The sequence below is a fragment of the Protopterus annectens genome, chromosome 2.part2, assembly GCF_019279795.1.
Source record: "Protopterus annectens isolate FY-2018-M chromosome 2.part2, PAN1.0, whole genome shotgun sequence".
Classification (NCBI taxonomy): Eukaryota; Metazoa; Chordata; order Ceratodontiformes; family Protopteridae; genus Protopterus; species Protopterus annectens.
The window spans coordinates 751,359,194-751,374,765 of record NC_056730.1 but is presented as its reverse complement, the minus strand read 5'-3'; the positions used below and the strand labels follow the sequence as shown (position 1 = coordinate 751,374,765).

At 38.4% G+C, this 15,572-nt stretch overlaps 1 protein-coding gene and 1 long non-coding RNA gene across 7 annotated transcripts in view; one reads left to right on the top strand and one right to left on the bottom strand.

The window, feature by feature from the left end:
- Window positions 1–14,014, bottom strand: part of LOC122795801 — a 123,760-nt gene extending 109,746 nt beyond the window's left edge. For 2 of the 5 annotated variants that reach the window (XR_006363860.1, XR_006363858.1), the window contains exon 1: window positions 12,185–12,346. This is a non-coding gene — a long non-coding RNA (uncharacterized LOC122795801). Of the gene's footprint in view, window positions 1–10,802; window positions 10,872–12,184; window positions 12,347–13,148; window positions 13,385–13,514 lie in introns of those variants that run through there. The other 3 variants (XR_006363859.1, XR_006363857.1, XR_006363861.1) reach the window with 3 other exon arrangements.
- Window positions 14,015–14,068: 54 nt separating this feature from the next.
- Window positions 14,069–15,572, top strand: part of NR2F1 (nuclear receptor subfamily 2 group F member 1) — a 13,686-nt gene continuing 12,182 nt past the window's right edge. For both annotated transcript variants that reach the window (XM_044064139.1, XM_044064138.1), the window contains exon 1: window positions 14,069–15,572. This exon is cut by the window's right edge and continues 174 nt beyond it. In XM_044064139.1, coding sequence (XP_043920074.1) covers window positions 15,320–15,572 — 253 coding nt within the window. In that variant the 5' untranslated portion in view covers window positions 14,069–15,319.

Sequence of the window (15,572 nt, the reverse complement as noted above, 5' to 3'; positions counted from 1 at the left end):
AAAGTGGCATATATATTGCTAACGCAGCTATTGTGTGAACAGGTATATCCGCATACTAGCAGACACAGGCATGCACACAAACGAACTCTTTATAGTCGTCCTTAACACTAAAGAGGGTGAGGCTCATTTCTTTGAAGTAACACAAAGAAGAACCGAACCGAGTTTATTTGGCAAATGTGTTATATTGTAATGAACGTGATTTCGTCTTCTTCTTTGCAAAAATCACTTCAAAATCTTAGTAAGCTGTCTGTGGTTGCTCTGAACATTCCTTAGTAAATTATCAAGAGATGTGTGCCTGGTGTTTAGGGACGGAGATAATCATACCAGAACATATGCACTAACACTGATGTCCATCCATAAGCAAGCACCCTTCTTACATTCATTCCTACACGCTTATCGTGGTCATAAAATACCCATTATTTGTAGTTCTCACCTGTGTCAATGACTACGTTTAGCAGGATTTTAAATAGGTATCTTGTTATTTATCCGGTTTATTCCACGTAAGATTCTCAATACCCACCATTTAAATGCGTGCTTCCAAAGGTGCAGCTGTAGGTATGCAAAATACAAATTCATGTTGTGTGGCAAAGTCATGTACGTCAAAGTCATGTATGCCTTTTCAGCTATTAAAATGCATCCCATCTTTTGTCTTCAGTATATCTACTTTCCCTTGACAGTTAACAAAGAAGTTGTAATTTGCCTACAGAGTCTTAGAGTAAATGAGTATCTTGTAATGTGCGACACAAATAATTTAGACACGAGGAGAAAAAAATAGAATTAATTATTTTAACCCTCAGTTGGCATAACTGTTACTACACATAATTCTGAAGAAACTTTATAGGAAAATCTAATTACTAAGTGTCTCACTTGTCAGAAATGAAAAGGCAGAGATGGAGAATATTATGCTAACACATTAAGAGCAAACGTTTATATAAATATATATTATCATTGGATAATATAATGAAAAGAAAAAAAATGTTTAGTAGTCTAAAATAATTTAATTCGCGTTCACTTTATAAAAAATAACCACATAATTTTAGTCTGAAGCTACTGAACTCAAGGTTATCAAACTACATGTAAATGCCATAGAAGTAAGTGTTGATAGATTTATGTATGGGTTCTGTGTCGCCTCAAGAGTAAAGTAACACTTACATTACAAATAAAGGATGATTGTGTGATTTGTAAAGCAATTACCCGTCGCTAAAGACGTGAAGCTAAACTCCACGTAGAAATTAGTTGTAAAAGTCCTTTTGCCCCTTTGTCTACAATTAGTCGCACTTCATATTGAGGCTGAAGCTTACTACGTCTAGAATGATAGAATGACTTATCTGGCTACATTAACAAAGAGAACCGCCTAGCAACTTAACATAACTTTATGGGGGGGGGGGCATAGCTCTCAACCTCTTAGCACAAGAAATCTGGACAAAGCCAAAAATAATGTGGTGACAAGGGCTCGAAAATAGGGACAATTTTTAAATATTGCTCTTACAAACTTTAGATAATTGTTAGAATAAAAGATCATGTGTTAGCATGCATTTTCTGATGGGTATGAAGTCTGAAACTCAAATTCCTGCCATTATTTAGTGACTTCAATCCTCAATTATTTGCCAGAAAAGCATACATTTTATGAGGAACAGACCAAAAATATGGACATTCTGAGAAAATCTGGATAGTTGAGAGGTATGGAGGGAGTGGCGTTTGGTAGGTGCGTTTCGATCCAGTATAGAAGGCAGTGTATAAATAAAATCAGCAATTGCTTGGATATAATGAGGAAAAATGTGAAGTGTTTTAAAATCCATGCCAAAAATCTTTGCTGACTTTGTAGTATACGTTACTGTTAATTGTTAAGTATTTCATACTAATATTTGGATTTTTCCCTCCTTGGGACACCACTGTAAATAGGAACTCCCGACTGGATATTAACAAATGTAAATAAAGTAAATAAGTAAAGTCAAACGAAAAATTAAACCAATGTATATATTTTGCACATTGGATATATAAAGCTAATCCATGCTCCTTAAAATAAACAGAAAATAACCCATACAGACTGTGCTACCCCTGACCAACGCTAAGTATAAGCTGTTCATCAAATAATAACGGTTCAAGGCAAAATGAGTTGTACTTTTATTGCGATTCATCTTATTGATATATTATTATAAAAATATTTGTTATTCCTGACAAACTACTACACTAGCTGATCAATAGTCAAGTCTTATCTCACACACACACACACACACTTCAATTTTTGCAAAATTGAAGAAAACATCGTGCGTGCCTGTGCGAATGCACGTGCGTGCGTGCTGCACAGCTCTCAACAGAATCAGGGACAAAACCAGAAATAATCAGGGACGATGGGGCGTTTTTAAAACATTAGTACTATTAACCTGAGAAATGGCAAAATAAGATAATTTGAACTAATAGACATTTTCTGAAGAAAAGGAAGATTATAACTCTAATTATTGTTATTTATTACGTAGCAATTCACCCTTTTTCTCCAAAAATCACAAGTTTTAAGAGATATTAAGAGGAACAGAGGTAAAATCTGAGACAAAATTGGAAACATCCCTGAAATTCGCCGACAGTTGAGGTGTGCGTGTGTGTGTGTGTGTGTGTGTGTGTGTGTTTGCGCGCGTGCGCGCGCATTTTGTGAGCTTTAAAGTATCACTATTTTGAATAGCGACCAGCCAATGATTTAGATGTTTTACGATCGAATAACTGAGTGCTGATTAAATTCGACGCCATTATTCATAGTGCACCCGTCTCGAGCATTGAATGTGTCTTCTTCCTTTAAAATTGTGTCCCATTTCTGCGACGAACAGAATTGTCTGCATTTAAACATATCCGGTTCATACCTCTCAACTGTACAAATGTTTGCAGAATGTTCAGATTTTTGCCTCATATTTTTCTTGTGTTCCTCCTAAAATCTGTAATCTTCGGGCAAATAGCTGAGGATTGAAGTCATTAAATAATGATAAACATTTGAGTTTAAGACTCCACATCCTTCAGAAAATTCATGCTAATGCAAAACTTATTATTCTATCAACTTTATAAGTTTGTAAGAGCAATATTTAAAATATGTTCCTATTTGTCTCTCCATCATTTTAGGCTTTGTCCAGATTTTTTGCTCTAAGAGGCTGAGAGGTATGATCCGGTTCTCCCGACACGAAACTTCACGATTTCTGAAGCTCATTTAAATGCCACAGGTCCATCCAATTCCCCAAGTATAATATTAAGCAGGTCCCGTGCTTCCACTATGATCATTCTACCCCAAGGTTATGCTGCCTTTGCGTTTATCCGCATTTTTAGCCAGCTATACTTCTTCCCGCTATCCTTTTAAACACATCTCCTCTGTAATCCGTGTATTTTTCTAACGTCTTTTTCTGTACAGTACAACAATCTCCCTTCCCGTCACCAATACCGTGTTGCTCCAGTTGAGCCTAAGCGCCATCCACTTTCCTAGGTATTCCACCTCTTATAGGTTTATTCATAAGAGTCACTCCAGGTCATCACTTAAGCTTTCTGTATACTTTTCGATTTTTTCTTCAATAATTCTGATCAAAGCCAAAGCTACAGGGGACAAATTCCCCAAAATCGAGGACATTTTAATAATTCCAATTGACTTAAAATGTAAAAAAAAAATGAAAACTCCAGCAAAGCTAGAAATTCCACTAAGTGACCTCCCAAACCTCTTGTATCAGAGGCACATGGGGTATATGCAAATGATCCTTATGAACATCAGGTGTTTCAGCTAATTGGCAATTCTGAATGCCCATGACTTATTTCGTCGTTTTAATGGACAATTTCAGGCCAATAAAGCCAAACCCAACTCCCCAATTGACTTAAAATGTTAATAAAGCAACAGGTTTTGTATCAAGGTGCATTTTCTAAACAATAAAAATTTGAAACTCTAATGGCTACCAGTATTGGGTAACTATAAAAATCAGTGATTTACCAGAAAATCAAACATTTTAATTGGAAAATGGCAAAATGTGATATATCAGGGACATTCTGCACAATCATGGAAAGTTATGAGGTATAGCTCTGGGCATTGTGAGGCATGGCTTTACAAGGGGGAAATTAAGATGGAAGAGTAGAGACTAATATGGAAGTATTGCTGGATATATTGAAGTGGGAGCAATACGGAAAGATGAGAGGGGGTAGACGTAGCAGGGAATTATACCGTGTATCAGGTATATTGTTATCTGTGCTGGGATCTGCAAATTAATTATTTATTGCTGGTTTTACACATTGGAGGGGTTGTTTTATGAGACGCAAGGGTGCATGCCCTCAATAAGGGACAAACAAGAGGGCTGTTTAATACATTTGTGGGTACAAGCGAACTAAAGAAATTTGGAGGAAATTTTTGAATGAATTGGAAAGAAGTGGAAAACTGGATGGGGAGCAGGAGTGAAAATGATTAGTTTTGCCAGGGAGGTACCCGAATGTGTTATACCTAAGAAGTAGAACACGAAGGCGGATGGGAGACAAGATGGTCATATGAGTCAGAAGCAAATTAGGATGGCGAATGTTTCAGAAAGCGATAGTAGAACGCAGACCAGTGGGTGAGGATGAGGAATTTTATGAAACGTTAAAGAGTTATGGCAAAGTATCACGAGATGGTAGCGTGCAATAGAATGATTTAATGGGTCATGCGGTTGGTTATGATGTGGCAGTTTAACGAAAATGTTGAGGAGTGGGGGGGGGGGTCAGTCATGCGGAAGAGGGGTACCTGAGCTTCAGAACGGAAAATGCAGTTACTGTGGTGGTTACTTTTAAATAAATGGCTTACATGAGAAATGAAGAATGAATTAATCTAAGGAGAAGGCAAATCCTGAACAGTCCTGTTTTGTGACCTTCTTTTGAGGTAAATGAATGGTAGAAGCTATCGGACACCAGGAAGTGAAGGTCAATGTGGAGACAATGGCACTGGTCATATGGAGAACTGTAATTTACCTGAAATATCAGAAGTCATGAGGAACTAAATGTGCAGTTGAAGTTCCCTTTTAAAACTTATGTTATTGTACATTTGATAACTGAGGCAGGTATTTTCCGTTCCTTTCAGAAATGCACTTGTGTGTATTTCCGTATTTATGTTATTGCCTTTACACATTAGCTAGACAGACACACAGATAGATTACATATGCGTGTCAGTTTATAGCATATGCATGTTAAGCATATATACATACGTAGACATCAGTTTACACACACACATGTATGTGTGTCACCACATTAGTTTAACTGGGCATATCCTCATATCCCCTTTAGAGCGCACACAGAAGCTTAATCAGTAGGAATTTAACAAATAAAAAAAGACAACAATAGAACAATCTATTTATGAGGTTGATCTTTATCCTTTTCAATATAATATGCTTGCATTGCCGACAAGTTTATTAGAAGGACTAAGAATTATTCAGTGGCATAGTACTTGTCTTTGACATCAAGATGGTATGGATATGTTCGTCTGAAATACGATGCATTGGAGTTGGGGATTGCCAAGTCTTGTTCACGCCAAATTCTACTTCGGATAAACGCGTGAATCTGTGGAAGGTATTCTATAATTGAGTATCATATACAAAAGTGCGAAGGACACCTCTTTTGCGATAATAAGCCCCCCCCCCCCCCAACATGCGCGAACGCACGCGCACACACACACACCATCCCTTTCTCTTCCAAGCTGTAAACTATTTAAAAAAAAACACTTGTCTTATTTACCTTGATCTTTTAAAGGTGTGCCAATTCAAATTCTGCGTTTTGGTTTCATCCATGATATAATACGGGTACATACACACACAAACACACATATACATACATATATATATATATATATATATATATATATATATATATATATATATATTTTTTTTTTTTTTTTTTTTTTTTTGAGAGTGCCACTGTATCTGATGAGAAGCTGATCCAAATAAAAAAAGACGTTAAGCGGCATTCTCTTCACTGTTAGAGCAACGCGAACACGAGAATATTCAAGGACTGACTAACATAAAACTTCCTCCTTTGACATTTTTACCTACTGGACGCCAAACAGAATTGAAGGACTCAGATGAGAAAGGGATATGTGAGCACAGAAAGAGCAGAGAGAGGGCGAAACAAATGGAAGGAATGTGTACCATTTTAGCTTTTTTCACTAGTCTGTGGAAATTACTTTGAAATCCTTAGCGATTTTCTATTTGTTGGACTATATAGGGAACATGACCGACCGCAGAACGTATAAATGTGAGGCAAGTTTTTTATCACAATATTTTTTGGAAAAGATTGTTACATTCACGGCTTATTTATTTAAAAAAACTGCATGCTCTCATATGCTCTGTACTTAACTAATAACACCCATCCATGAAACTATCATGAAATGGTAAAAGAATAATGCTACAAAGTCCCACAAGCAATATCTTCATCACCCTGCTATCAAAGAACAAGCCACAGTCTTCGAGTTCAAGGCAGCTTAAAAGACTTGCAAGAGGAAGGCCATAAAAGCCCACCAAAGGATTTTCCAGCCTTTACCCTCGTTCTGCATGTAGACATGCAAAATCTTTTCCAGTCGCTTGTACGGCGCACTTTGTACATTGTCTTTCCACACTACTAATGTAATTAAACGTTTCCAGATGGTAAAAGGGACTTGACCTCTATAGGGGGTTATACCAACTATCTTTAAGTATTTGTGTTGAACGTTAAAGCTGCTGTTTAGATTCATAGATTAGTACTAGGCTAACTGCCCTTGCGAGCCATTTTAAGCCTAGCCAATTATCCTCTGTGAGATTCAAACCCTGTACCTTGTGTTTGCAAGGCAAACACCTTAACCATTAGGCCATTTTGTGTTATATCCTTGACTAGTGAAGTTACAGCTGAGTGATTCAATTCACCTACTAATTTAAACGCCAGTTGAATATAACATCAGTAAGACTTTATATAAGGTCAATAATTGTAAAGCAAAGTTCCTCATTAGCACTCTTCAAGAAAAATCTTGATGAGTGGATGGGAAATAGGAAATACAACCCGGGGATCACTAACCCGGGGATCACTTCTATGGCTCTGCTCGACAGGGGCACAGGAAAATAACTTTCTTGGGTGGCGTAAGCCAGGGACCTTGTTGGCTAGGTTTACTTAGGCCCTTGGGTCGATAGCCTAGTACCTACATATCAACCTATGACTAAAGCTCTTAAAAACTAAAAAGATTCAGTGCAGAATGCATAACAGCACTTACGTTGGCTAATAGGTTTTATAACCGCTAAGGAGTCAGCGAAGAATGGGCTAGCTTTTAATTTAATATTTCATGGTAAACGAATTATGTTTGGAACTTCTGGAAGTATTGGCTTGAAAGATTGTAATGACTACTGAACGTTTTAATTGGTGTTGTTAGAATGTTTTTTGTAACTTGAGCATGCTTGTGTAAGACACCTCACAAAGTTTATCATTAATAAAGTCATGCTTCAATAATGACCGATTACTGCTTCAGATTTCCAATTAACTAAAATATTAAGGGAGACACCTGAAGTGGTGCATGCACACGAAGCAGGTGCAATTGCACCTCTGTCTTCCTTGCAGCAAGTACTATTAAAAACAGCAGAAACTATAAGGGATTAGTAATAAAAAGCAACAAGTGCCAAGGCGAGTAACTTAGGGTTACCGCCTGTCTCTCTTTGCGAGGGATAATCCCTCTTTAGGCGGTTGAGTCCTGTGGGATGGAGAGGGGTCTAAAATTTGCAAATGTCCTGAGATTTTAGAACAAACATATTTTCTAAGTTTTCTTTAATAGTTACATAAACAGTTATTTTGTATCTGAAGCACCTGTTATAAGAGCAACTAAAATGCTATAAGAATAAGTTTTTATGTCGGCAAAGAGATGAAATTATGTCCTTTGCACTGGCCATGGCTATGTTTTGTCCTGCAAAATCTCATGTTTCTAAAAATATGTCCCACTTCGGATATCTGAAAAGGTAACAACCCTAGTCGGTTTTCTTTAGTTATAAACGTCCAATGGTAAACCTGAATGCCGGACTATAATGAAATGCCATCTGAGTCTTTTGTTTCAATAATTGCTACAGTGCGTATTACGTTTCTTCTGGGGTCATTTCTGACAGAACCACACACACACACGCATATAGATAGATAGACAGAGACAGGTGGATAGTCCTAGACTATGTTCCGATCGAAATTTAATAATATATTCTCAAAGAAAGAAAGAAAGTGCATCTGGTTCAACAACCCAGATATTAGTTTGCCCCTACTTCCCCAAACCCACCCAGACAAACATCCGTCCCTGAGATCCACCCTACATCAGCAGTACATTTTTTCCTCGTTTTCTCTGCCATGTGTTTTTCTTTCTTTCTTTTTCTTTCTTTTTCTTTCTTCTATATTGCAGACATTTAAATGTGATAGTTTCTCTAGTAGGATTTTCAGCCCCTTCGGTCCGCCATGCATTTCTGTGTGTTCACCGTCCATATACAGAGCAGCACCCCCTACATATAAACTTACTACTTACTAACTTTAATTCTTCAGCTCCATGGCGCAATTAAATGGCTGAACAATTTTTTGAAACTTGATAAACCTCTTATTTGTCATTTGCACATGATGATGTATGATGATTGTATGATATCTCTGGCCAAATGTTAAAATGTTGAATAATACCCTGCGTTGCGTCTATTGTTTTACCTTTATGCATGTCAAGAATTCCAATGTGTTGTATTTAACCGGTAACAAATTTAAATTAATGAATTAATAAACAAATATTTGGTTCGGGATTTTCTGGATGAATAACAATTTCTCCCAGACCTGCGTTTACTGAGTCGTATTACTAAATTCTTCAAATTGTATAAGCTGTTTTGATATTTTAGACTTCAGATCTTAAAAATGAAGAGGGACAGAGAGAGAGAGAAAAATGAATGGCTGTCTAGCCACATGTGGGGAAGCACACGGACAGGCAGAAACAATATGGTTCGGGAGGCCTAGCTTACAACAAGCAGTGTCTATCTAGTTAGGACTTTAAGCAGCTGCTAGAAACCCAGTGTTGACAAGGAGATGAAACTCTTTTCAATACTGCACAAAATGAAATTCAGACTACTGCAGGCATGACTGGGTGTGTCCCGGTATTACAAGTCATCTATAGTGAATGGGGTTGCATTTTATGCAGGTTTTGAACGTGTATTTCAGCAGGTTCCTGGCGATTGAAAGTTACTTGACCAGAGTGGACTGTTCTCTAATAAATAAATGTCACTAATGCATGTGATTCAGCAGTGTGTGTGTAACCTTCTGCTAAAAGTGTTTTGAAAAGACCTTTAGATATGCTAATAAGTTAAGAAAGGAGGGCTGAGATGGCATACTGTAAGGCTGAAATGACCTGTAACAATGTATAAGAAAAATGGTTGAGGGTTTTGACAAACAAATGCTAATAAACAGACTGATGAAAAGCAAGTTTCAAAGAAAAGAATAATTCAAACACTGTATATCGCGGTAACCAGAAAATGTCAAGTCTGGCAAAACAGAGAGAGTAAATTAAAGCAGTTTTAAATACTGTTTTAACTGTTTAATACATTTTTTGTCGAGAATTTCCATCATAGGTAGACGGTAGACGTAAATGCGGATGACGAAAGAACACATGAGAGGCTATCAGATGAGCTTGTAGTTCTGTTACTAATAAGACACAAAAAAATAAATACATTTAAACTGTTTCACCGAAAAACAATGTTTCAGACCCATAAACAGTAGTCATCCCTTCCCAGCCATTTGTCAATCCAAATATTATTGCAATCCAATGATTCAATGGTTTCAGGCACAGACAATTGTGTTGACTAGACTATGGTAAACAGGTTAAAAACTATCGATTTTGCAGTATATCTCCGATTTTTTTTACATGTTTGCAATGTCGCTCGTAAAAAGTTTAATTTCTTTGCAGCTAAATAGCCGATGATTACAATGAGTCAATAAGGCCAGACGGCGTTTCACACTTCTTACTGTTCAGAAAATGCATGTTGATACAAAACTGTTCCATTATTATTTTTTTAATAAATTTGAACAGTAATTAAAACTGTCCCTGATTTTGTGATATTTATCTTATTTATTTTTTTAGCGTTATGTCTCATTCTTAAGCAAAGAAGTTGAAAGGTATGTTTGTCATGGTGCAGCTGAATAGCAATACAAAACATGTTGCATTTTAAACATGTTCATTCCTACTTGGAAATGATCAACTGACAGCAGATTCACGTCCACATCTATACTGCTTAGGTAAATTCGCTTTATTGTGATATTTCTATACTGTTGACTCCGCACTCACTGCTTTGAGCTTCCTTATGCTGGGGCATTGATTGCATTGCTAACACATAAATGTATTAGTTTTGCTGACATTTTATAGATTTTAAGCTGATTAGTATTACACTGCGCTGAACTCAAAGACTGTGTAACAGGAATTCTGAAAATGTCAGTTTGTCTTAGATGTGCCCAGTAACTGACTATATATACAAAGAATTTTTAACAGTGGCTATAAAAGCCAATTGTCAGACGCGGTTTATTGTTTCATTGAATGTGTGAGCATATAATTTACTACAGAAATGTAATGAGAACTGAAGTAAATAAAATGTCATGTGTAGATTCAAGTCTGTATGTGGAATTGTTCTCATGGTGTAATAAGGTATCTATGATGCTTTCAATTTGCTAATGAAACCCCAGGCCTTCTGCTTCTTTACATCTCCACCAGTAAATTGATATATATATATATATATATATATATATATATATATATATATATATATATATATATATATATATATATATTATAAAATAAAGGAAAATGTTCTCACCAAGCTGAAAAAGAGACAGGACGAACTGGTATTTGAGCGCTTTCGTTCCTTTATTCAGTGTCTGGAACTTCATCAGAAAGAAATAGAGAGAGAGAGAGCATTTTAATTATAAATAATAAAGATAAAAACACAAACTTCCAAAACAAATCTGCATTTTGTGACAACACTTGTTAGCATTACACCTTTGCTAAATTTATATATATATATATATATATATATATATATATATATATATATATATATATATATATAAAGAGAGAGAGAGAGAAATGGATGAGTGCTTGTTGAGTGTCTCTATTTTTAGGTAACTGGTTCCTGTCCTTAGACACCTGTTAATTCCTGGACTGAGCTATTCATTTTGCTACTTAAAATACACACACACACCTGCATGCATCTTCTGTTTCCACGTTGCTCATCGCTATGAATGCCTTTATTGGTGTATGTGCACTAGATGCTTGTCAGTGTTTGTATTTGACTCGTTAAAAATGACTACGCACCATTTCAGTAAAAGTGATACCAACTTTGTAAATACGTTGCTTATTCTAACAGATTAACGTATAGCTATTGGTTTTGCACAAGGTAAACTGTCAATATGCAAACTTAATCTTGTGGTAAACAGACTCATCATTAACGGTGGAAAATATTGTCGTCCACATCATTTATACTGGAAAAGCTAGGTCTGCTAGCTCCAGCCATAGCCAGTTATTATAGAGCTTGCGCATTGCTTAAATGTACCAAGTTCATTGTAAAATACCAATCCTTCAAACCCTGCCTTTTAATTACTGAATTATATTTAAATGATCCATTTCCAGAACATACAGCACAGCTATAAACACAAGACAGCTAATGAACCATCGAAGTGTATTAAATGTAGATGAAACTGTAATTACATTAACCAGTGTGTGTGTGTGTGTGTGTGTGTGTGTGTGTGTGTGTGTGCGTGTGTGTGTTTGTGTGTGTGATTCATCCGTCTAACAATCTACGTACAAATAAAACACACATACGCACACGACTAAAGAAGGCAGTTTGCATAAATATATTTCAGGTTTCTTAGAACAGCATGTACATACCTAGAGTAATGCTGGACTATCGTAGGCCACTCACAAACAGCACAACTACAAGTTAATCTCTTAAAGCAAGACAAACAATTCCATAATGTCCGAAGTGGATTTTTCTTTATATGTGTTTATTTTTACTGAAGGCTGACAAGCCATTCCTGTCAGTTGTGCTGTTTATGCTACCTACCCATACAATAGTACAATGCATCACTTCAGAAGAATCAGGTTACCTATATATATATATATATATATATATATATATATATATATATATATATATATATATATATATATATATATATATATATATATATATTCACTCACTTGCCTGGTATTATTCTGCGTTTTGGTGACTTTAAGTCCTTCGAAGTATAGTCTAAATACTGCCGACCGGAGAAAATTAGACCCATAGAGGCTACATCCAGTGTCCACTTTCTCTGTGTTTACCCAACTCGTTCTCTCGCTTTCTGTGTGTGACTAGCTTGCACTCAGTCTCCCACCGCCCCCACCCCCAACTCCCCAACCCTCCTTCCCTCCCTCTCTCTCTCCCACCCCTTCGTCGTCGGTCTACTCTCTCTCTCTCTCTCTCCCTCCCTCTCTCTCTTTCCTAATTCAGAATAACAAAATGTTGACGGTACACTTACAGAACTTTCCCTTTGTCTGCTTTAATCGTATTCGTTTCACCTTCATTTTCACTGTGTAGCAGACAAAACCAAGAGTTTATAGGGACTGAAGAAGAAGAAGAAAGGAATGCAGACTACTGTTGCATAGTTAATAGCATCAGTCCATAATCCATATCCATTTCTGTGCAGTCGCAGAGCTGCAGCTAGGAGATCTAATGTGCTCCTATGCATTTCCTAAATATAAATGCCTTAGAAAACAACAATGTTAAGTATTCACTGAAGGGTAAAAAGCTGAGGCTTATGCTCTTAACAGCAAGACTAAATCTTCTAAAGCTTACAAACTGTAATGCTACTGTGCCCGTTTTCTTTTCCCAAGTGCAGTTTAATAAGATATAAATTTCGAGTACTTCTACATATAGTACTTAAAATAAGTGTTTGCCTTTTGGAAGAGTACTAATCACGACGCTTAAATCCCATTTCTTTCCGTCACAACAAATAACCATTGCAAAGTCAACCGACTTGTTCTACGGGGCAGGTATATCAGTGCAACGCCTAAACTCAGACATAGGCGAAAAAAATAATAATAATAAAACTAACGCATTCATTCTAGCAAAAGACACAAACGAAGGATATGCCCGTTATTTTGTAATGTTGGCTATACATACCCCAGTGGTATGGGTGCTGTCTGTTTCGTTTGTAATTGCCTGTCGTACGCTAGATGGCAGGCAGCTCCAGCACTTGCATTCAAAGGCGGTTGTCTGTTCACAGGTCTTCACATTGTTAAACGCCCAAAGGGTTGTTCCCACTTTGACACAGGGACTAGTGCTAGCAGAATGATGCATTCAGTACAACTGTGGCATCCCCTGCAGCAGAAGACCTCATAGAAGCCTCAGACCTAGACCTGTAACAAAAAAAAGTTCAGGTGAACCGTAAATTTGGATCACCAACAAGTGCATTTGGTCTCCTAAATTGGCAGTTGCAACAAGCGCTGAGTTTTTGTTATCCATAAAGTTTAAGAAAATAAAACTTACATGTGACTGCTAAAGGTATTTCAGTGATTCAGGCCCCAGCTGATTATACCACAACTTCAGTATGAATTAGAACAAGATTAAAGATTCCATCGTTTTAGAGAAGTAAATACGTCTTGTTTATTGTAGGTATACAGGACTTTATAAGTGGTAACGCAACAATAAGGAATATACAAACAAAATGTTACAAAAATAAGAAGCAATTGTTCCATATTTTCTCAAGCTGCATCTTGATCTACATAACTTTCACGCACTTTTTTTTTTTTTTTTTTTTTTGCGTTTGCTATATTTGTCGGGGTTCTATAGCTCTGCACAAATGAAGACAAAACAAAATCAAACAGTATCGCATAAAGAACAGAAAGTGAATGGTATTCGGTAGGCTCTTAAAGTCCTAGGTAGATAAAAAAGAAGGGAAAAAAAGAAAGAGATGGGCTGCAACCAATGACGAGAAAGAGGTTTGGCTAACCTTAACCTCCTATTTACCTCGCCCCCACCCCCACGTACCCACCCACATGGGGGTTCTGACCAGCGAGTTGTCACTGCTGCTTTCTCTCTCCCCCTCTCTCTCTCTCTCTGTCTCTCTCTCCCATTCTCGCGCGCGCGCGGCTGCTGCCGGCAGCCCCTGCTCCTCGGCTGCTGCCTCCTTGACACCGAGCTCCTTATAAGGCAGCAATCTCCATAGAAACGGGTCAGTTTCGCTCGTCGTGTCAAAGTTCACTATATACAGCCCGGCGCGCGGAGCCCCCAGTCGGAAACAACGCACTCCTCCTTGCACAACACCGCCAGCGCCAGACTGCTTGCCAGAACCGGGCTGTTCCTTGGGGCCAGTACCAGCACCGGCACCAGTACCTCAGAAGCAAGCCGTTCACCAGGGATTGGCGGACAGGGTCAACCCTCTTGTTTTGTGCTCCTTTTTAATTCTATTCAGTTTCTTTACTGGAAAGCTGAACAAACTGCAGGGACGATGTGACGCGGAGTCCAATTGCATTATTAATATTATCAACAAACAGCGGCATTATCATTATTATTATTGATGTATTCCTTTAAAATATTGTTTCTGAGGACTTTTTACGCGACTTTAAAAATCCTCCTCCACCAGTACCATCAGCAACAAAAACATTTGCTAGAAGCAGTTTCTACAGCATTGTGAAGGAGCGAAGAAACACGAAGGAAGCATCAGCAGGAGCCGAGGATTTGCAGAGAACTCGCCATACTTTGGATCTCATGTTGTGCATCTGGCTGTAGGCTATGCAGTGTCTAGGAGTCGGCTCTGTTTTTCGTGTTTGTGACTTCTGACTTCAGTTGTCTCTTGCATCTCTCACTGTGCACCCAATCCCACTCTTCTTCACCTCACAGCAAGTCCTCATTCCCTGTCGGTTGGTTCTTCTTCTTCCTGAATGGCTGACTGCGCATTGCTCTGGACCTGGCCCCCCGACGCTTCTCTCTACAGCCGAGCTTAATTCGGTGCCTGGACTTCAGTCTCTTTCACCATCAGAACGTCAAGCATCTCTTCCCATGTCGACTCCACTCCATACACGGACTGCTAGCGGGCTTAATCGCCCGCATCAAGTCTGACTTTGCAAATTTCCTCTGTCTGGAGTGGACTTAAGCTCGTCAATTTCATTTCGATTTTTTTGTCCAACTGTACGGTCAAGAAAAAGGGGACATAAACCTGAAAGCACTGTCTGGGGTGGCAGCAACAACTCACCTGCCTCCTTATACTGTCAACTGTGTTAAGCCCGGTGCTGCCGCTGCCCTCCTCGCCTGGTATCCGGTCATCGCCCCGCACTCCTTTCTGGGCCCGAGATATGGCAATGGTAGTTAGCAGCTGGAGAGATCCGCAGGACGACGTCGCCGGCGGGCCGGCAGCCGGAGCACAGCCGGGCAGGGATCCACAGCAGGCGGCCACAGCTGCCCCGCACACCCCGCAGACCCCAGGACAGCCAGGGCCGCCCTCCACACCGGGCACAGCAGGCGACAAGGGCCCCGGAGGGGCTCCCAACTCGGGACAACAACAGCACATTGAATGTGTTGTTTGTGGGGACAAGTCAAGTGGCAAGC